General features: G+C 50.5%; 1 protein-coding gene across 4 annotated transcripts in view; it reads right to left on the minus strand.

Moving 5' to 3' along the window:
• SYT7 (synaptotagmin 7) overlaps nt 1-276 on the minus strand; it is a 159,771-nt gene extending 159,495 nt beyond the window's left edge. For all 4 annotated transcript variants that reach the window (XM_032776387.2, XM_032776386.2, XM_032776385.2 and 1 more), the window contains exon 1: nt 107-276. In XM_032776387.2, coding sequence (XP_032632278.1) covers nt 107-137 — 31 coding nt within the window. In that variant the 5' untranslated portion in view covers nt 138-276. The remainder of the gene's footprint in view (nt 1-106) is intronic.
• Nucleotides 277-22,031: the final 21,755 nt, after the last annotated feature.

A 22,031-nucleotide genomic window follows, 5' to 3' on the forward strand; every position in this document is an offset into this window, starting at 1 on the left:
CGCTGTACAGCACCCAGCGGCTCAAACAGAGCGCGGGCGGGCCCCGGAGACGCCCGATGGCCGCGACAGCCCCAGACGCGCTGGGCGGTGGGTGGCTGGCTCCTACCTTTGCCGGCAGCCTCCGGGTCTACGTACATGGTCCCTTCCTGGTAGCCGCGGGCTCCTCCCGGGCAAGGCAGTCTCCGGACAGCGGCGTGGGCTGTTGGCTTTGTACGGTCCACACGGGCGGGCTCAGGGCAGCTGGGGGACAGCAAGCATCAGCCGCAGGCGGCGGGGAGCCGGGCAGGCGGGGCGGGCAGCCGAGCCCCGGAGCGGCCGGGAGCCGGCATGTGGGGGGGAGCCTGGCTGGCGGCGGCGGCTGCTGCTGCGAGGGACTCCGCGGAGTGACTCACGTCCACACTGGGGCATGCCAGGCTCCGGCGCGCTCCCCACACCCAGCCGCGCGCGCACGTGTCTGTGCGCAGCCTGGCCCGCTGCTGCTCACTGCTGGCGTCCGAAGGGATTGCAGGCGCCTGCCGGAGCCGGACGTGGATGAGCCGGCGCCCGCCCAACCGGACTGCGGGCCCTCGGGGTGAACCGGGCACCAGCCCTTCACCCAGGGGCACCCAGAGCCCACCCCGTGGGCACATAAATCCAGCTCCAGTTCTTCTCCCCAGGGGCACCCAGAGCCCACCCCGTGGGGACAGAAATCCAGCACTGGTTCTTCTCCCGAGGGGGGAACCCAGAGCCCATCCCGTGGGCATAGAATCTAACTCCGGTTCTTCTCCCCTGGGGCACCCAGAGCCCACCCCGTGGGCACAGAAAACCAACTCCGGTTCTTCTCCCAAGGGGGGCACCCAGAGCCCATCCCATGGGCACAGAAAACCATGTCTGGTTCTTCTGCCCTGGGGCACCCAGAGCCCACCCCGTGGGCACAGAAAACCAACTCTGGTTCTTCTTCCCAGGGGCACCCAGAGTCCACTCCAGGGAGCGTAGAAACTGTACTCTGGTTCTTCTTCCCTGGAGTACCCAGAGCTCACCCCTTGAGCACAAAAATCCAACTCTGGTTCTTCTTCCCGGGGGCACCCGGAGCCCACTCCAGGCAGCACATAAATCCAGTTCAGTTTTTTTCCTGATGATAAATTCACAGAGGGCATCATTTTATAGTCTTGACACTAGCACAGACTTTCTTAATCCACACGGTCACTGGTAAAGCCAGAGTTGGATTTCTGTGCCCTGCTGGAGTGAGTTTTGGAGCCATTTGCAAGGGGCAGAGGAAGATCTCCATATCATTTCCACTTCACCAGAGCAGGTAAACACAATTCACGTCCCCTGCTTTTATTGCACATTTAACACTTGCTAAACGCATCCAATGGAAAAACACATATGGCAAATTAAAGGAAATACATTTGGGAAATTGGCTCCGCAATGTGTTGATAAATAGGTACAGAGGGGGGTTTCAAGGAGGGGAGCTCTGGCTAAACTGACATCAACAGGAAACCACCCCTGAGAGCCAAGAACCCCCACCCCATCCCCACTCACACAAGTCTATGTGAGAATTCCAAGAGACTTCTTGTCCCTGAGAAGTGATCTAACCTTTCCTCCCAGGTGGGGAAATGGGCCCGGCCCATCATGCTCCTTAACCCATGTCCCTGCCAGGGAGGGCCAAGAGAATTTGGGCAGGAGCAAAGGTAGAGAATTTGCCCACTTTGATCATTCAATATTACACACTCCCCTACATAAACACTTTCTCCAGCCTGCTGCAGAAGCCTGTTCTACTGACCCTTCCTCATCCTTCCACACACACTATAGTCAGCTCTCATACCCCACTCCCCAGACCAATGATGGCTGCCAGAGGTCTCTCATGACGGGTGGGTTGGGGTGGTTACCTGCCTGTGCTGGAGTTCACCCCTGTTCTGCTCCAGCCCTGCCAGAAAAGCCTCATCCTTATGGCTTGTGCGGTTATCTCTCAAAATTGCATCTTTGCCTTTGGGGTGCATCAGAAGTGGCACCAAGTGCAATAAAAACATTCTTGGGGAAGATGCCCTAACAGGGCCCACATACACAGGCTCATAAGATGTGTGCACATGCACATATCAACCCACACGTACCCCCAGTACACACGCATCCCAGCCACTCAGCGTGTCGCTCCATCCCTCTCTAGCATTGACTGGGACCAAGGTTGGTGAACCTATTCCAACCTTGACTTGAGCTGGGTCTCTTAGCTCAAGTAGTGAAGGCTCACACTTTTAGAACCAGAGGTCCCAGGTGTGCCCCTCCCCCCCCCAACAACAACACACCTGGAGACACAAACGTGTACAAGCACAGGTGCACACATGCATGTCATATGCACAGTGTACATTCCTTTCAGGACCCAAAATGGTCTCAGTTCCCCTGCTTCTCAAACAAAATAAGGCAACATCCTCCTGGAGGTTAGTAGCTGGTACTTGGAGGAGTGCTATCTGAACCTCCAGGGAAGGAGTGGAACATTTGCAGTAGCTGATACAGAGAGAGCAGTCTCCTATGGACAGGGCAGCTGCTGTGTAGAGGAAACTACTCTCCATACCCTTATTGCTTTGTTTCCTTATTTGTGTTGCACGCCCGGCTTGGATTAAAGCACCAAGAGATTTCTCTTTCTGAAGAGATTTGACTTCATGCTGGCTCTTAACTAAGGCCTTGTCTCCATAAAAGAGCTGTAGTACTTGAACCATCCCAGTATAGCGATATCAGTACAGATCCTCTTATGTGGACAGCTATAGCTGTATACGGGAGCCTGGTATCAGTGTAGTTTATTCCTATAGAGCAGGGGTAGGCAACCTATGGTACGCGTGCCGAAGGCGAGCAGATTTTCAGTGGCACTCACACTGCCCGGGTCCTGGCCAACGGTCCAGGTGCTCTGCATTTTAATTTAATTTTAAATGAAGTTTCTTAAATGTTTTAAAAACCTTATTTACTTTACATACAACAATAGTTTGGTTATATATTACAGACTTAGAGAAAGAGACCTTCTAAAAACATTAAAATGTATTACTGGCATGCGGAACCTTAAATTAGAGTGAATAAATGAAGACTCAGCACAGCACTGCTGAAAGGTTGCCAACCCCTGCTATAGAGGAAGGGGAATAAACTATATCAGGATCAGACACCCTTATACCAGTAGAACTGTTCACACCGTATATCTGTAATAAAAATCACTCCATTAACTGAAGTAGTTATAGTGGGACAAAAACTATGTTGAGACCAGGCCTAAATAACCAGTCCCCTTTCTCCTGTGTTGGAAAAGGACAATAGGAAAGACCACGGAACTGGGCTGTTCCATACACCTCCACAAAGCCCTGGCTGGGATGATTTAGTTGATGTTGGTCCTGCTTTGAACAGGGGGTTGGACTAGATGACCGCCTGAGGGCTCTTCCAACCCTAATCTTCTGTGCTATGATCCCTATATGCACACCATCTCCGATAACAAGTTAAACACTAGGCTGGAGTCTCCGCAAACAGCCCACTTTTCAGGACCCAAATATAAACATTTCCAGTAAGTGCACTCAGTGAAGTTTGTTTGCCAACTGATCATACCCACTTCCCTGGGGCTATGAGTGAGTGGTTTGGTTTAAAAGGGGAAAGCAAACAAGGCCCTCGCCCTCTCCTCTGAGAGCTCACACACCCCTAGCACGTGGGGTTGATTGAAGACAAGGGGGGGAACCTTTCTGTGAGAGCCTCTAATTAAATTTTTGGCAGCAAATCGCTGCTCCGCTCCACTTTCTAAACAAACTTCCCACATGCTCTTCAGCAGACTAGAAAATGCCACTCCCCTCATACACAGAAGCTCCTGTCAGCTCCATAACCCCGCACTCCCACACAAATGCACTCCACTGCTTTGCACCCTGCCCAGGCATTTTCACTGGTGCAAAGTGAGTGTAAAACACTGCTGACTCAGAACAGTGTCATGCACTCACTATGCCCAGGTTACAACGATGCTGCAAGCTAGAGATTCGGGTCTACAGGTGTGCTCAGTGCTGCACACGCATGGTAAGAGGCAGCCCCTGTCCTGAACACTTTGCAAGTTAAACAAAGGAAACACATTTGTGCTCCCCTTTCACAGATGGGGACCTGAGACCCTACAAGTTCTGTTCCCATTTATGCACCAAATGAAGCAGCCAGATTTTCCAGAGACAATCTGCCCAGGAGTGTCTGTACAGGAGTTGCTAGGTGCTGAGCACTTTGGATAATCTGGCCCATGGTTCAGAGCCTAAAGTGGAGTTGGGTACTTATGGAAATCCAGCTTCAGGTCACTTGGCCAAGGTCACACAGAGCATCTGTGTCAGAGATGGGGTGGGGGATTGAACCCAGAGCACCTGAGTTCCACTCAAGCACATTAACCATTGTTCCTCCCCACCTCAATTGTGCAACCCCACTCTCATCCCAGAGACCCCCCTGCTTTCCAGCTGATGATATACCACCAGCTTGCACCTCCACTTTGTAGCTATCTCATCCCCTCCCTTCTCCCTCTCCCCTCCACAACCCCCCATTGTCTACATAACCCTCATACCCTCCCCACCACCATCCAACATGTTCCCTGGACCAGCTCTGAAACCTGCAATATACATCACACATGCTGCCCCCAAGCCCTACACAGGCTTCACTCACCCAAAACTTTATTTCTCAGCCAACTGTTTCTGAATGCAGCAAAGTCACCTTCCTGCCCGGGACTATGCGCAGGCCACGTTTAAGGTCTTAAATCCAAATTGTTTACTTGTGTTTGCAAATTTTAATGGCGGGAGAGGGGGACATGCTCAGATGACTGTGAAGTACTGTAGCTGCCCTAGTGACCTTCAAATGGCCTCGAAGTCCTCCCTACCTGTGGGTGACCAAGCAGAGGAATTTCCAAGTCAGGTAATTAAACAGGGGAAGTTGGAAGCAGATCTGTGCAATGTATTTGGAGCTACCCTGAATGTAGGTGGAGCTGGCCTGGGTTTGCCTCAAACAATGCTGCTCATTCTGTTTGCCACACACAAAGGAAAACCTGGGCCTCTGTACCCCACTGGAGAGTGTGTTCCTGGTCCCCACTGTGCCCAAGCTGCAGAGGCTGGTACAGCCCCAACTGGAGAGCCTTTCTTCCAGCACAGCAACTTGTGTGTTTAGCTCCAGAGGTTCCCAGCCGCAGGTTCACTCCCCACAATGTCAGCCAAGATGGTGGCCCTCACACCTTCTCTCTCAAAAGAGCTTTAGATTTGATCAACGGAAAAACAACAAGTAAGAAGCAGAGTAAGAGTGTTTTGTGGGTGTCTCTTTTGCAACAGGCTGAGATTGCTGTAGCTGCTGTCCCTGCCCACAGGAAGAGGCATAGCATGGGGAAAATCCGGGCATTGTTGTATATGTCATGCCACTGACCCTGCAAGCCTTGGAGGGGGCTGGACCATGGGTGTCCGCACCAGGTGGAAATGCCTGTATGGTCTTTACCGCTTATGCTTTGTGGTAGGGAGGGCAAGCAGTTTGGGTCTGGTTGAATCAAGATGTCTCACCAAGGCAGGATCTTTCCATCCCCTGTTACCCTAACTCCCTACCCAAAGCGAGAGACGGTCTAGCCTAGTGGCTATGGCCTTGTAGGAAAGAGCACTGGGTTCGAATTCCCAGCTCTACCACTAACCTACTGTCTGACCTTGAACAAGAGTCTCTGAGGCTCTATTGCGCCTCTCACCCTGTGTCTGTCTTGCCCATTTAGAGTGCAAATTCTTTGTGACAGAGTTATTATGGGCTTACCCACCACCTAGCACCATGGGGCCTCTTGATTCTATTGTCCAATAAATAATAAGCCAAAACACAGGTCTCCTTTTCCAGTCTCCCCCAGAAGGATCTTCCCTCTGTTAGTCCAAACAGAACATCCTCACCCTCACTTCTTCTGACTGGCTGGACAGCAATAGACATTTGATAGTCTAATCATCCCTCACCACAACAGCTCATCTTTTCTTTGTTGTGCCTTTAATGAGTCTAGTCAAAAAACTCTACCGTGAAAGCTCAATATGTGATTTTCAAACATCCTGAAGTTGACCAAATCAAAATGAATTTCTTCCAGGAGGCAGCTGTGCACTGCTCTTCAATAAAGTCTACTTCCCAGCCAAATTGCAATTCACAATCTCCAGCCATTTTGGCTCTAGTACTGTTCAAAAAATGGTCATTAAACTTTTGCACAATTGGGGGGAAAGTGAATTTGTTTCATTCTCCTTACGCTCAAAAGTAGTGGAATTTATTTATTTATTTATTTGTTTTTGTTCAACCCTTGGATAAAAATTAATCTTTGGGCTCAAAGAAACTTAATCCAAAAAAAAAATATGAAATTTTCAGAGCATAAGTGACTAAAATAGGGGGTTAAAATGAAAACTATTTTGCAACTTTAATGAGAGCAGGTTGTAACCAGGCATTTGCTAGGATGGACTAATTAAAATATTAATAAACTAAAGATAACAGCGTGACTCCTAGGTTTCTTCATTTCGATTAAGTCTGTTTGAGAATCTGAGTTCCTTCCTTTTTGCTTGAGAATCTGAGTTCCTCCCTTTCAAACATCTTAACTTCCCAATCTCTCTTTCTGTTCTCATAAATTCATGGATTTAAAGGCTGGACTGACCTGCATGACACAGACCACAGAATTTCACCTAGTATCAAGGTCAATAACTTGTGGTTCAGTTACATCATATCATGTGAAGAGCTATCCAACCTTGATTCGAAGACTTCAAGTGATGGAGCATCTGCCATATTCCTTGGCAATCTGTCCCAAAGGTTGATTACCCTCACTTTTAAAAATGTACACCTTATTTTCAGCCTTTATTTTCAGCCTATTTATCAAGCTCCAACTTCCATCCATTGGATCTTTGTTCCAGACACGAGCTCTCCCTTGGACTGTGCTAATACAAAGCTGCCGCAATTGCTCTCTAGCCTCCACTGGTTTATCATGAGACCCCCAAAGTCAGGGAGTAGCAGGGGGCAAAATATTGGGTCTTTCATTATATGTTGCCTGACTGGCTAAAGGACAAGTCCATCACAACCTCAAAGTCATCTGGACTCACCCAAGACAATCAATAAAGGGTAAATCATGAACTACCACAATAAACACCCACTGGCTGCTGAAAAGTAGCTCATAACTCTTACGTTGTATACCTAATGTTTGTACAGTGATTTTGAGATGCAAAGTGCTGCATGAGTGATAAGTCCTATTAATTATAGTTATTAAGTACACTTTTAGGAGGAAGCAAAGTGCTGTAAGGAAAAGGGACCCCAAACTGTAAATAAAGGGAGCATTACTGCTGGTTAGTGTGGGGGCGTCACAGATTGACTGTGAAGTTCTGGATAAGTCTCTTCACCTCTTTGTCTGTAAACCAGGGATAGTACTTAGCACTGAGTTCTTTGATGTTTGTGAAGCATTTTGACGTCCTCCAACTGAAGGCACTGCAGGGGTGCACAGAATTATAGTGCATAGTAGTAGTATTTACTTATATTATACTAGTGCCTAGGCATCTGTGCTACACCCCAGCTTTTAAACTATCTCTTGGCAATACCCCGTCAGGGATCCCACTCTTCTTTCAGGTTAGGAGGCCAACACCTCCGAGACTGAGCCTCTGGGCTTCAGCACACTAGGCAGCCTTTTAACAACCGAGTAGAGTGTATTAGTCAACTGGAACCCAGCATCGGGAAGTCCTATGTGAGCACAGAGAAGCAAAGGGTAAGATAGAGTTCAGACTGGCCACCAGCGTCAAGACTCCACCCCGCCAAGCTGCTATAGAATCCATTTTGGCTCTGTCACCCTGTGTCAGTCCCATGTGAGAGCGGCTGTGTCTCTGTCAAGTCCAGTGCTTATCCTAGCCCCCTGTCACCTTCTGCTCTACTGTCTCCCTCCCGCAGACTCATGCTGAGTTCACATGTTGGGTCTGCGGGAATTTCCAATTGATAGGTGTCAGTTGTTCAGTCGTTGGGGTTCTCTCTGTCTTTCTGGATCCTTCATTTAACATCCCATTCATACCATCCCAGACACAAGCCCCTCATGTCTCCTGGTCTGCCCCAGAGCAGCATTTGAACCCTTTAATACTGACAGGGTAGCAATTCTAAGTCATGTCAGTCACTTCCAGGTATATCAGTCATAAAAATATTGCAGAAAATTCCCACATTCATCACAGAGATGCCACCCGAGATCAGAGCCCCAGCACATTGGGTTCTGTACATGCACATAGCGCTCCCTGCCCTGAAGAGTTAGACTAGAAAGAAGCAAAGGGAGCATTATTATCTCCCTTGCACAGAGCGGGTATGAGACAGAGAGATGAAGTGACCCGCCCGGGATAAACACAGAGAGTCTGTAGCAGGGCTGAACCCAGCTTTCCAAAGGCCTGCACCAGTGCTTTAATCACAAGACTATCTTTCCCACAGGCTGCGTTAGAGCCAGGGTTACAGGTCTGATGGCCCAATGAGCTGTTCTGATCAGGGAGTTCCCAGCTCCCTGTCCTCATCCCTGCCTTGTCTCGGGGACACCCTGTCCAGTGTAATGGAACATTTCCCAGGATGTAAGCAGTGTGAGATTAGCTAGGTTACACCTCTTACAGCAGCATCTCTGCCCTGCAGCAGAGCTCTCATCTGCTGACAGGAGTGGAATCGTAGCCCCGCCACACGTCTTGTTTGTCCTTCCGTGTAAACATTATGCTGAGGATAGAGCCGGTCAAGCGACTAAATGAAATTAAGAGTTATTTAACTTGTATGAGCAGCTGTTGTGTGTGTGTGTTCTGGGCGGGTGCAGCCGAGGCTGCCCCAGTGCTGGGATTGTGTTGGAGATTATGTGGGCTGTGTATCTCAGGATATGTCATGCTTGTGCAGGAAAACGAACAGGCCAGATGTGTTACCCCATCCCTCCTTCGGGAACACACATCCATCCAATTAGTTATTTCAGGGCATAAAATTCTGCAATCAGCAAGTCCCTCAACCTACATGTAATTAAAACCACATCACTTCACTAGCATATACCTAGTACCCTAGTCCCAGTAAGCAACCTCTAGCAACCTAGCTGACAAAGAAGGACAGCTGGAAACTCACCCACGCATCCCCGCAAGCAACAGCTTCTACCTATACCCTAGATGAGCCCTGCAGATCGTTAGATCCTGGCTTGCTTAGGCTAAAGCAGAAAGAGCAAGTTACAGAGCCCAGGGCTGGGCACTGAAAACACCCTGCCACCAACCCATGGCTATCTGGTCCTGGGAGGGCTGTTAGCTGGAGGATATTGGCTAATCTCAAATGCCATGGGATCACATGACAGATAGACTCTGAAGTAACCAGGACCCAAAGTTATACTGATTATCACACACTGTATATGACAACTGCCAGCTTGGTGGTGACCAGGGACTGTGAACCAGAACCCTCAAGCACTAAGGGCGCAAGCCTGTGCCCCTTGAATTGAAGGACTTGTAGCTAGGAGCTGTAACAGATTCCTAGCCTGTGTGGATCAGGCACAGAGGAGCACAGAGGGGCACTTTCCAGACATGGACACTGGCAGAATTACCCTCAGAGCCACACTCTTGTGCAGAGACAGTCACCCATGCAAGCACCAAGACTCAGAGCCAAAGCCCATTAAAGTCATTGGACAGACTCCTGCAGTCTCGCATGAGCTTTGGATCAGGCCCTGTGCACAGACCTCCTTGAGCATTTCCCAGGGATGGGGACAAAATAATGCCTGTCCTTCAATAGAGCAGAGGTCTGGCCTGATCACAAAGGGGACCAGCCATTGGGGAATGGGGTCAGACTGGAGCTGAAACACTGGCCTGTTGCTTCTCACATGAACCCAATGCTTCCAGCAATTTTAAGCTTTCATCTGCAAAACACATACACATTCTAGCCTTTATGGATGCAAATAAATCCTCAGCACTAGGATATGATGCTGTGCTGCCTGCTAACCAATGGCCACCCTCCTCGCTGCCCCAGCATGCACTGGGCTTAGCATAAAGCCTGAAGGAACAGCACACTGGCTGTTGCTCGAAAGTGCTGGACAGGAACATGACGGGGATAACATCCTTCAGTCTCAACCCATTAATGAGGGGCTTTGCCTTCACTACAGCATCCCACATAGGAGTGATTGGAGTGGGGGTGGTTGAACGCCTTGTATGTATTTTCATTACAGAGGGAGTGTCAATCATGCTTTCCATGGCACGATTCTTGTGGCACAAGTTGTTCTGTCACTATATTTACCTGAATATATCTAATGTTTTAGCTTAGATTTGGACCAAATGTTTCCTTCCAGCTCACAGTGTTTGCATGGGCTGTTTGCTTTGCATGGTTTGTGCCATAACCCTATACCCTTTACATAAGAGTTACCCGTTCCCTCCTGCGTCAGCTTTGCCGCAGAGCAGATTCCCGTTACGCCAGCCCCGCCTTCCTGTGAGCGCGCCTTGAGCAAAGAGACCGTGCCCTGCTTTATGGGACCATTTGCCGGGGCCTTCACCTCTGACAATAGAGCTCACATGGGACTGGCAGGAAGATTTTGAGGACCAAGGAGTGGAGTGTTGCAAGGTGCAGTGGCTCCATTAGAAGATGGGTCTCTGATGAGAGGATCCCACAGAGTGAAGTGTCAGGAAAGCCCTAGGTTGGACATTTGAAGCTGTGCCCTGGAGTAGGAAGCCCCACTCTGCTATTATTATTTATATTATTGTACCTCCTGGGCATCCCAGTCATGGACCAGAACTCTGCTGTGCTAAGTGATGTTCAGATGCAGGACAGAGCTACACTCCTGACAGGTCACTGTTCCATTGCTAGCCACCTATTTGATTGGACTGTTTTCAACCCTGAGCTGAATTCTGTGAAAAATCCCCCTGTGACGTCTTTGGGCTTTGGATCAGGCACCTAGGTTTTTCATTATACTCTGTATAGTGAGTGCCTTCTGGCTGCCAGGAAGCACCTGCTACCTGCATGTTGCCTGTGTTTGTTTTACTGCACTGGCTCACCACTGCAGTACTTTGGCCCTTCTTTACATCATTTGTAGTAAATGAGTCCCTGGCCTCATATAGGCACCAAGATCCCCAGCCATACCAAGCATATGCAGCATGGGGGACAACTCGAAGCTATCAACCCCCTCCCCCCATGGGAAGTCTTGTGTCTGCCACTGGAGTTGAAGGAGCCTTTCCCTTGCTTGTCACCGGTAGTAGGACTGATACCCTTACTGCATGCCTCCGGAAGGCAAGAATATGTCAGTCCAGTTCTCTGCCAGCACTAGGCTGACAGAGTGACTGAAAGGCCCCAGCAATCAGACTGCTCAACAATGCTGCTTTCTCTCCTCCAGATTATTGGGGAAATGGGAACAATTTCTACTCTGAGCCTCTCGGCTGTTGGCTTTAATCACATCTTCCAGGCCAGAGTTTGCACAAGGCATTCTGCTTTCAGGTCTCTTCGCTCTTGTGAACATGGCTGGAACAAGGTGGAAAAGAGAACAGGTCAGTATAAATGTAGAGGCTGCATGATGCTGGTGTATAGCAGTACGCTGTGAACCCAGAGCTAGTGCATAGCCGGCTATTGAGAACCAAAGCATAGCAGGCTGCTCAGAGAGGGAGGGTGATCCAGTGGTTAGGGCATTAGCTTAGGCTTTAGGAGAGCTAAGTGCAAGTCCTTGCTCTACCATATGCTTCCTTGGTGATCTTGGGCAAGTCACTTAGTCTCTTTGTTCCTCAGCTGTAAAATGAGGTTAAGAGCAATTCCCTACCTCAGAGGGGATAAAAACATTGCAAGGTGCTTAAATACCCCATGTAAGTACCCAGGATAGAGCTGGGCCATGACAGCATTCAGTAGTGCTGCCCCTCTAGGGAGGACCTCCATCTGTTTCTGCAGAATATAAGTTTGTATGTAAAAGTAATTACATTTCTAGCCCTTAGTGTTTCAAAGCAAACCTCTGCCCTGAACTGACACAGAACTTTCTTCATGAGACTGAAACCATGGACCCGCGAAGATGTCACCGCCCTATTTCTCAATGGGATGTTGACTCTGAAGGCTAATGGTGACCATTTAAATCTCACTGTTGCTAGCTAGTTCTCTAGTGATAATTTTGACAGAAACACCCAGCTGCTCAGAGGCTGCGGGTAGGTTTGGGGATCATCGGCAGAGATTTGAGTCCTGCCACTTCCCCACTCGCACTCCCCGGCTACAGTCCTAGTCTAACCTTGGTGTAAATAGCACAAAAGAGACAGGCACCAGAAAGGAGCTGGAGGAAACAGACTGAGGGAAGACGTCGGCCAGGCTCTGTGCAGTGCCGTTCCCATGCTCGGCTCAGGAACCATGGAGAGGGAGGGGACAAAGGTAACTTTAAGCCTCCTTAGCACCTCCTATATCTGGGGCGAGCTGGGGGCTTGCCTGGCCCTGGGTATAAAGTAGTGTAGCCCCAAGTCTGTTCCAACTTACACTCTTCTTCCCATTGCCCCCTGTGAGCTGTGGCAAGCAGGGAATAGATAGAGCACAATGCACCCCAGCCACCCCTGGCTTCGCCTCTGTATCAGCGCAACCTAGAGTTATGCCACTGCTGGCGAGGGAGTCCTCTTATATAAGTGTATTCCCCAGTGGCCGTTTCCACCCCTTTTATGTCCATAAAGGGGCCACAGCATAACAGATTCAGGCCATTACTTGCCAGGCCACTGGAACGGTAAGGAGCAGAGGCAGTGTGAAAGGGGATGATTGGGCCACACTGCCCATCTCCGAACCCCCTTCTCTCTCCTTGCTCAGTGGCCTGCTTCTCCTCCTGGGGGCCTATGAGCTCACACTGCTGTCAGTGAGAGCAGACTCAGGCCCCGTATGTTTATCAAGATATGGAGTTACAGTGCCCCACTCTAAAGGAACCTCCAAGATCGGTCAGTTACCACTAAAGGGAAAAGCAAGTTGTGGCCTTTAAGTGGCCCTGTGTCAGGGTGGCTGTGAGGCATGACTTCTAAGAGAATCTATGGGCCAAGAAACAATCCCCCGGAAAGATTCAGCTTGTAGTCTTTCTGGACCCCCCCAGGCAGGCCGGGAGAGGAAAAGCAGGGAACTCCAGTGTCTGTATTATTCCTGAGCTCTGGCTGTGGCTGGAACATGGAATAAAGCACTGAGATAGGATTGTGCAGTTCTGTTCAGGGAGTAGTGTTATCTGTGCAAACCTGCTCAGATCAACAGCAAATACCAGAGTTCAGCTCAAGAGGATTTCCTCTGGCAACTGACTTGTATGCTCTCAAAATCTAGTCTCTCTCCTTTCCTGTTGCCTCAGAAGATTGCCACCTGTTTGGAATTTAGTAGGATCATCCAAAATTTAGCTCATTGACCCATATATAAAATGAGTGAGCTTGCATGGCATGTCAGCATTGTAATGCGAAGCTGTGCTGGGACATGACGCGATGGCTTTTCTCATGATATTGCAGTAAGCCATCTGCCAATTGTGTGAGTGTGCACACCTGTGCATGCATGCACACCACTGCCGAATGCTGGACAGAATCAGAACTGCTTCTTGGTGTGCCCTACATGCTATACTGCCAAACACCGAAAGAAGATGCTCCTTTAACTCTAGTGATAGGAGCTTGGGGAACAGGAGGATTTGAGTCCTACCCTTGCTGTCATTGTGACATTCTGAACAGACACAAGGGGCAGTAGGGCAACAAACAGGAAGCCCTGGGATTTGTTACAATAAGAACCATGCAAATGTCCATCCACCTCTGTCCAGCAGGAAACAGGACGTAAAGTGTGAAAGGCTCCAGCTTGGCTCAAGCACTGAGACATGGATGATCACTCCCTGTCTCTCACTGTGGCCCCAGTCCTGTGAGGGCCCAACTGCCACACAGCGTCCCATTGGGAACAAGGATCTGTGCATGAAGACCCCCTTGTAGGATTGTTGCCTTAGTCCTCTGGCTGAGATTTAGCAGCAGAACAGCATCTCCTGTAGGGCTGGGCTCTCACAAGCTCCTCCATGTGAAGGGAAACACATCCTCTATCTCTTCCACCGCTGGTCTCTCTATGAAAACCCAGCATCTCCTCAGGCTACAGAGAAGGAAGGAACTCAGCATGCTCCTCAGCTGTCAGCCAGGGTTCCCATGGAAACCGGGCCTAGGAAAGGTTTGGAGAACAGGAGCCACCACCAGAATGGAACCCAATGGCTCCTGGTCCTGCCAGGGAATGTGTGTATGGGGGGTGAGGTGGGGTGCGGGCGGAGGAACGACACACATACCCGTCCACTGTGAAAAATAGTACCAGTAAAAGGAGAAATTTGGAATAAGCCTCAGGAGGCCTGTGCTGTACAGTCTTTATCTCCACATATTTATCTCCCACTGCCATCTCCACTCTCCGTCTGCCACACTCTCTTATTTCACATGTGGGTGCAGACATCCTCTGATGAGATCCCAGCTGTACATTATTGGGAGACGGCATGCAGCTGTGACGTCGTCAAAAAATATGGTGATAGATGTCCCAATTTTATACGGACAGTCCCGATTTTTGGGTCTTTTTCTTATTACCCCCCCATTAATCCCCACCCCCTGTCCTGATTTTTCACACTTGCTGTCTGGTCACCCTATCAAAAAAGGGCTAACCAGCCAATTAGAATGTGGCTTTGGACAATTCCAACCATATTAAAACAAAACCAAAGCCACACCACTGTGGGTTGCTTATGCGCCTCATACTGTCTGGTGGTTTTGTGGAAATCTGAGCTTTATTAATAAAAAACAGTAAGTTTTCAGCCTTGGTCATTGCATATTTGAACACTGGGGTTGACTGCATCAGGGCATTATGTAACTGGTGCCATGTGAGTAGGGAGGCTGAGTGGCGGGGAATATTCCTGATGTGGGGACCCATCCCAGAGTCCCTGCTGGTTTTACAAAACACACAGATTTGCCTCAGTTTTTTAAGTTGCAACATGATGGCCACCTGAAGGCATCATTGTCTGGCTGAGCTGGTGGACTTGATGGTAGGCTGGCTGTTAGGGTCGCCAATTCTAGTTGGATAAATTCTTGAAGGTTTCATCACATGACATGGAGACTCCAGGGCAATCCTTGAGGGTTGGCAACCTCACTGGCTGAGAGTGCTACCAGGCCTGCACCCTCCCAGACTTATCCTATTGCTACCTATTCCCTATGAGCACCAGGCCTCTTGGGCAGGAATCCTTGAGCTACATTTCCCTTTCACAGAGCAATGTGAGGGGGGAGAGCGGAAGAGAAGAGGAAAAGCCAGAGAAAGGTGTAAGAGCAGATGGAGGATGGCATGGCAGACAAGAACAGAGAAGAGCAAGAAATAAGGTAGGATCCAGCCCATGGGAGGTAGATGAGAAAGGAGCTGGGGCTTGCAAGTATGTGGAATATGCTGACTGGTGCTGTGGAGACACCAGAGGGTAAATGCTGTTTGCTCCCACATCACTCTTTACTGTAACGAATCCCAGACGTTAAATCCCCTTTGTGCTGTCGGGGATGACTGAAGATTCCTCCAAGGAGTTGTCCACCCCCATCCAGCTCCCTGATGTCAGGGTATTACTAGGATAGGAAGGGGTCTGGCTGGAGTTCAGCCAGCATGGTGGCCCCTAGGGAGCCATTTGAAGCTCTGGGGCTGCTCTAGCTTGTGTGATTGGGTGCAGGATGAGGGGAAGGAAGGGATGTGTTCCTGTTCCCCAATTACGAGGAACAAGGAGAGCTCTGGGGTTCAGCTGAGGTTTCAGGCCCTGGTTTTCTTCTGAGAGCCAAGGGAGGGGCTGTTGCTTGGCTGAGGATGGGACTGGAAAGCATGGGCACCCTTTGCTCTCTCCCTTTCTGGAACCCCAACCTTCCTGTGCCCACACCCAGGAATCCTACCAAAACCAACCGCTTCCCCTCACCCTGTGATAGTGATTCTGGTTTTGGCACCTAGCAGAGGTGACTGTGACATGGAGGTTCCTGGCTGGGGTGACTGTGACCTGGAGGTTCCCTAAATTTCAGTGATTTGGGGGCTGTTTAACCTTCAAATCACCCAGCCCTGTCCCCATGCTGTCCTGCACATGCTCCCATCTCTGTCCCTCACATCCCATGCAGGCCCACAGGGCTGGCTGACTGCATCTCTCCATTTTAGATCCAGCTGAGCCCACACACCTTCCCTCTGCTCAAGTACCACTGCGAGACTGGGGCCACCTTTGGAGGGGGTTCCTCACATAAATTGTTTCCAGGCTGAACTCATCTCAACAGGGCCGGCTCTAACTTTTTTGCCGCCCCAAGCAAAAACAGAAAAGAGTGCCGCCTGCCGTAACACCCCCCCGGAGCGCCACACCACTGAAACACCCCCCTGAGCGCCGCCCCACCGTAACACCTCCCCGAGCACCGCGCCGTGCCACTGAAACACCCCCCCAAGCACCGCACCACACCCCCATAACACCCGCCGAGCACCACGTCGCACTGCCGTAAGAACCCCCGAATGCCGTGCCACCGTAACACCCCCCCAAGTGTCGCGCCACCGTAACATCCCCCTGAGCGCTGCGCCACGCTGCCTTACGACCACCCCAAGCGCTGCACTGCCGGAACACCCCCAGAGCGTCATGCCACCAAAACACCCCCCCGAGTGCTGCGCTGCCGAAACAGCCCCCACAGCACCACGCCATGCCACCAAAACAAAAAATCCTTGAGTGCCGCCCCACCGAACCAAAAAAAAAAAACAACAAAAAAAACTCAAGTGCCCCCCACCACCACAAGATTGGCCGCCCCTTACAAGGTGCCGCCCCAAGCATGTGCTTGGTCGGCTGTTGCCTGGAGCTGGCCCTGCATCTCAAAGTCAGAAAGGTTTTTTTTGCTGTTTAACCTAAATGCTCCCAGCAGGCCCTTGAGCTGGTTACTTCTTGTTCCGCCCTCAGCTGGCAACAATTATTCCTTTCATGTGTTTGTAGCCAGCTCTTATGTCTCTGCTCTGCCTCATTTCTTGCTGGCTCAATGTGCCACTTTCTCTTAGCCTTGCCCCAGGGGACTTATTTCCTACACACTTCTCTGATTTTTCGTACTCTCCTCTGATCTGCTTCCAGTTCCTCAATCATGGAGCTAAACATTGAACGCAGGTTCCTGACGGCAGCCAGCCCAGGCGCTAAGTGGAATGAGCATCTCTTCTGTGTGACACCCCAACATCCTGGCCTTTTCTGCCAGGCATCACATTGTTGACTTTTCCATTTGTCATCCTCTCTGTTTTCTGCCAGCCCAGCTGCCTCACCACTAACTCCCCTGTTCTATGTGTGCATTTGTTTACTCCTCCCCACATAAAGCCTGTCGTGTTTATTCTCACTGCATCTCCTGTAATTGATTTTGGCCTCTTGCTCCAATTTTTCAGCATTGTGGCGCATCCTCATCAGAAGCCTTCCACTTCCCATCATTTCCCATGGCTGGGCCTCATCTTCATCACCACAATCACAATCATCCACATCAAAGGGCCCTTATTATTATTAATTGTCTGTATTGGAGCAGCACCAAGGAGCCCCAGTTATGGGCCTGGACCTCTTTCTGCCAGACGTTGCATAAAGACCGAACATGGAGACAGTCCCTGCCCCCAAAAGATTACAATCAGAGTTTATTACAAGAGATGACAGATGGATACAGGCAGCTAGGGGAGCACGAGGAACCAATAAAGCAACGTCAGTCAGCATGACAGGTAGTGGTCTCAGCACACCAGCAGCCTAACTGTTGTCAGTTTTTTTTGTAAGTATCACAGCAAAGCAAAATTATGAGGAGGGATTTGAAGAAGGGCAGCGAGGTGGCTTTGTGGATGGTTACAGGGAGCTGCCCCCAAGCGTGAGGGGCAGCCTGTGAGAATGCATGAAGGTGGTTGTTTGAAAATGTAAGGAGTGGGCAGTGAAGGCTGGTCCCACTGGCAGAGCAGAGGCAAGAGCTGATATCTTGCTAGCATATGAGAGATGTTATCACTACCTGTCACAATCTTCATCAAAATGCCCTGATATTGTACTTCCACCCTCACCTCCATCTCACCCTGTGAGTCACGCCTGCCTCCATCCAGAGGGAGCCTTGTTTGTGCTTAACTGGGTGTCAGCTCCCTGACATTGTCAGCCTCTTAGCCGCCCACACCATCTCCGCTGGGCTAGGCCAGTCCTCACTTTGCCTTGCAGATTAACAATCAGTGCATGCCAGTCTCCAGGCCCCTTCAAAGCTTCCACTGTGATATCCAGCCTCTTCTCCACTGAACACCCACAGTAGTACCAGCTCTGCTGTCCCCACGGACCAGTGCTCACACCAGCTTGAGTGATTCAGCTCCTGGTCTAATACCACAACACTGAGCTATATTTATAGTGGAAACAATGATAAGTTTATTATCAGAGATTCAAAAGATAGTGAGTAAAGATAATGGGAACAAGATGGTCATATATAAAACAAAATCATAGCACATTCTCTAGAGACTGAACTGAACAGGCTAACCTTCTATCTAAAGAAGTTTATCTAACCCCACATGTCCTTTGCAATGTTTCAACCAGGGCAGGTTGTCATCCCACACTGCCCCATCACTTCTTAGGTGCAGGATAAAAGATCCTTGTATTCCCCAAAGTTCATTTTTTGTACCCAGAGATAGGATAGCCCTCTGTGGCTTATTCTCTGGTGTGCTGCCTTTCTATTGATTTCACTCCTACTCCCACCCTCCAGTTGACTTTGATGTTGTGAAGGACAAGACTATAACAGGGTTCAAAAATGAACTAGGTAAATTCATGGAGGATAGGTCCATCAATGGCTATTAGCCAGGATGGGTAAGGATAGTGTCCCTAGCCTGTTTGCCAGAAGCTGGGAATGGGCGACAAGTGATGGATCACTTGATGATTACCTATTCTGTTCATTCCCTCTGAAGCACCTGGCATTGGCCACTGTAGCAAGACAGGATAGTGAGCTAGATGAGGCTTTGGTCTGACCTAATATGGCCGTTCTTATGGTCTTATATAAATGAGACTTCCATTGTGTTGGCTTACAAATCTTGATTTACATGTCAACAAAGAAACAGGTGAATACACATCTTTTTGTTAACTTTGCCTGGATACAGATTTTAGGAACATATTTTCAGTATGTGTACATAGCTCCTGACTTATCTGTACATACACTTCACAGTGCTATTGCTGAGCAGCATGAACCTGGCTTTCATTTAAGACCTCACATGATATTCTTTGGTCAACTAGAAGGTCCATACCAGGATGAGGATATTTTTGTAACCCCCTGCCAGTTGGCACTGAGCGGTTCTTAGGGTCACATCCAGGTTACTGGGCCATTCCTTAAATCAAGATACCAGGACTCAGGAGGGAGATATGTAAGTAGAAGTGCTTTGATCATGTCCACACTACATGCATAGCACACAACACTGACTAAACTCCCAGAGTCCTATCTGGCCGGTGCTCTGTGTAAAATCTGTGATGGAGTCTCGGGGGTGGCACTGTCTTGTGGTTCTGCTCAGGAATCAGGATGGAGTTGTCCACACAGCATCACAATATTGTCTTCTGTAATAGTCACAGGCATCTTAATTCTTAACTTCCTCATCACTATAACCACTTTGTGACAGATCCAAACCAGTGGGGTACAGGAGTCTGGTCCTATTGGTATCCAGGAGGTATCCAGGAGGTATCCAGGCTTCACCCGCTCACTTCTAAAGGACCTCACCCCAGCCTAAGGGGAGGATCCACAGGTCTGTGACACCAACTAATTCCGTGGGACAACTAATGAAAAAAACAGGATCGGGAGTGAGGTCACAGGGCTAAATGAAGGGAACCTGATGGGGACACCGAGCAGAGAACCCCAGACAACGCCCACTTGCTTCCTCAAAGGCATCAAGGGAGCCGATGGAGCCGCACAGAAAGGAAACTGCTGCCTGGATGCGTGATGGACGGGGAGCAGAAATAGGCCTTCACAGTCCAGGAACAAATCACATCTGCCAACCTCTCTCCCTGGTTTGTAGATGGCTGTTTGGCCAGGGCCAGAGGAAGGTTGACTAAGGAGATCCCGCAACTTGTGGGGCCATGGACGGGGAGTGCGTAGATTAAACAGGTAGGGAAAAGTGCAACCAAAACACACAGAGATGCAAGGAGAGCCGGAACGGGCTGCAATCTGGCGCCACTCTAATAAATGGGCGCCAGGTTCTCTTATGCAAAAAAGGGCAGGGTTGGGACAGGAGTAAACCGCAGCCGAAGTACATCCGTGCTCATGCCCCATGAAGAGTCCACCTCGACATCCCAGCAGGCCCTCGGGCCAGAGCAGAGTATAAAGCTGGCCCACCGGGGCCTCTCACCCTCGCAGAGGTGGCAGGAGGGTCCTGCCATTGGTATTGGGGCGGGAAACGCAAGAGTGGAGGTAGTGGAGAGGTGGAGCACGAGCGTAGTACAGTGTTCCTTGGACAGCCTGGAACGGAACCAGCTGCAGATCACGAGCGCTCGCAGTGAAGAGGGTGAGGAAGCGCTTGATCGACGGGCAGGGGCCCGATAAAAAGGTCCATGGGCCTGGTGTGGAAGGTAGGCGGGGCGTGCCTCTCACAGAACCGGTCAAGGTAGGCCGAGCAGTGGATCTATGCATAAAGTAGCCTTCACCTACTGAAGTATGCGCCAGGGGTGTACGAGGTTCTGGAAAGCCCATGTCAACCGAGCGAACGTCAGGGATCCAGCTCCAGTTTCCCGGTTTGAGTCCAGGGGTCTCCGCCCTGTGTGACTCTTGCCAAGACCAGTCCTTGGCACACTGACTGGGGACTTCCGCAATGCACAACGAAGCTTGGGGTTTGTGTGCGGGGCTCCGCGAGGAGATTGGCCCCCACGGGTGGCCGCCATGACTGTCGTTGAAAAGAGCTTCCAGGTTCGGAGAGGTCTTTGTAGAAGCCACAGCCTCGATGATCTCGCAGAAGACTCTCGGATGAGGTAAAAGAGCTGTGGTCGTAGTCGCAGCCCTTGGAACAGCAGGGAGGTGTGCGCCAGTACGCTCCACGCAGATTACTCACCATGACAGGCAGCCTCTGCAAGGGCCTGGAGCGGAAGACTTAGACCTGAGTGTGTAGGCACTTCAGCCCTGCCCCCTCTCCTCAGGGCAGGTGGAGGACCCCTGCAGAGATCCCAGATGCATCCCTGCCAAAAGAATTCCAGAAATTGTCCATCGGAGGTTGCAGAAACGCGGGGCCGGACCAGGGTGTGAGGCCGGTACCAGAGCATGGACAGGTAGCTGACTGAGCCACAGCGCCCTCCCTCAAAGGTGAGAGGTCAGACTGAGCATTCCCGTCCATTTCCCGAAGCCGTTCAGACACCCTGTCCTGCTAACCGTGCCAGTTTCTCCAAGCGGATGTGTGGCAGAAAGGTAACAATTCGAGATAGAGCAGGCGACCTGCGCTGCACTTGGATGTCCTGAAGCGCGCGGTGGGAGGGAGCTCGCCTGCCACTTGTCCCTGACACCAGGCCAGAGCTCTTGATCACGCTGACCTGGGCGGAGGAGGCCGCAGAGTAGATGCCTGGCAAGCCTCCACTCGCACAAGCTCGCCGGGTCCTGACCCACGGGAGCATCATCGGCGGCATACCCGACAGCAAGCCACAGCTTGGCTCCCAACCACAAAGCATCACAAACCTCTCAGCCTCCGACGGGGAGACAGAGGAAGGCTCGATCGCCAGAGCGTGACAGCTGACCGAGAGGGACACCCCTGCCGCCTCCACGCCCGAGCTGGACCGGCTCCGGTCAGGATCAGTTGAGTCTGACCAGACACTCCGCAGAAGCATACAGCACGGAGAACACACAAACCGAGTGCGAAGCAATACTTCAATGCTCAGGAGATACCGTGGTCCACAGCTGTTGAACGCTTCTTTCTATCCAGAGACAAGAGGACGAACGACGACACTCCCTACACCCTAATTCCAGAAGGTCCCGGACCAGATAAGGTTATCAAAGATCGTGCGCCTGGGACGGTGTAGGTCTGGTCTGGGTGGATTCACCATCGCGCAACCATGACCCCTAGCCGCAACGAGATGGCCTTTCGCAAAGATTTTGATAGTCGTGCTAAGGCGAGATGGGATGCTAATTCTGTATCACGCGAGTCCCCCCTTCTCACAATAAGGCGAAGCACGGCTCGCCGCCCACGAG

This window comes from Chelonoidis abingdonii, chromosome 4 (genome assembly GCF_003597395.2).
Source record: "Chelonoidis abingdonii isolate Lonesome George chromosome 4, CheloAbing_2.0, whole genome shotgun sequence".
NCBI lineage: Eukaryota > Metazoa > Chordata > Testudines > Testudinidae > Chelonoidis > Chelonoidis abingdonii.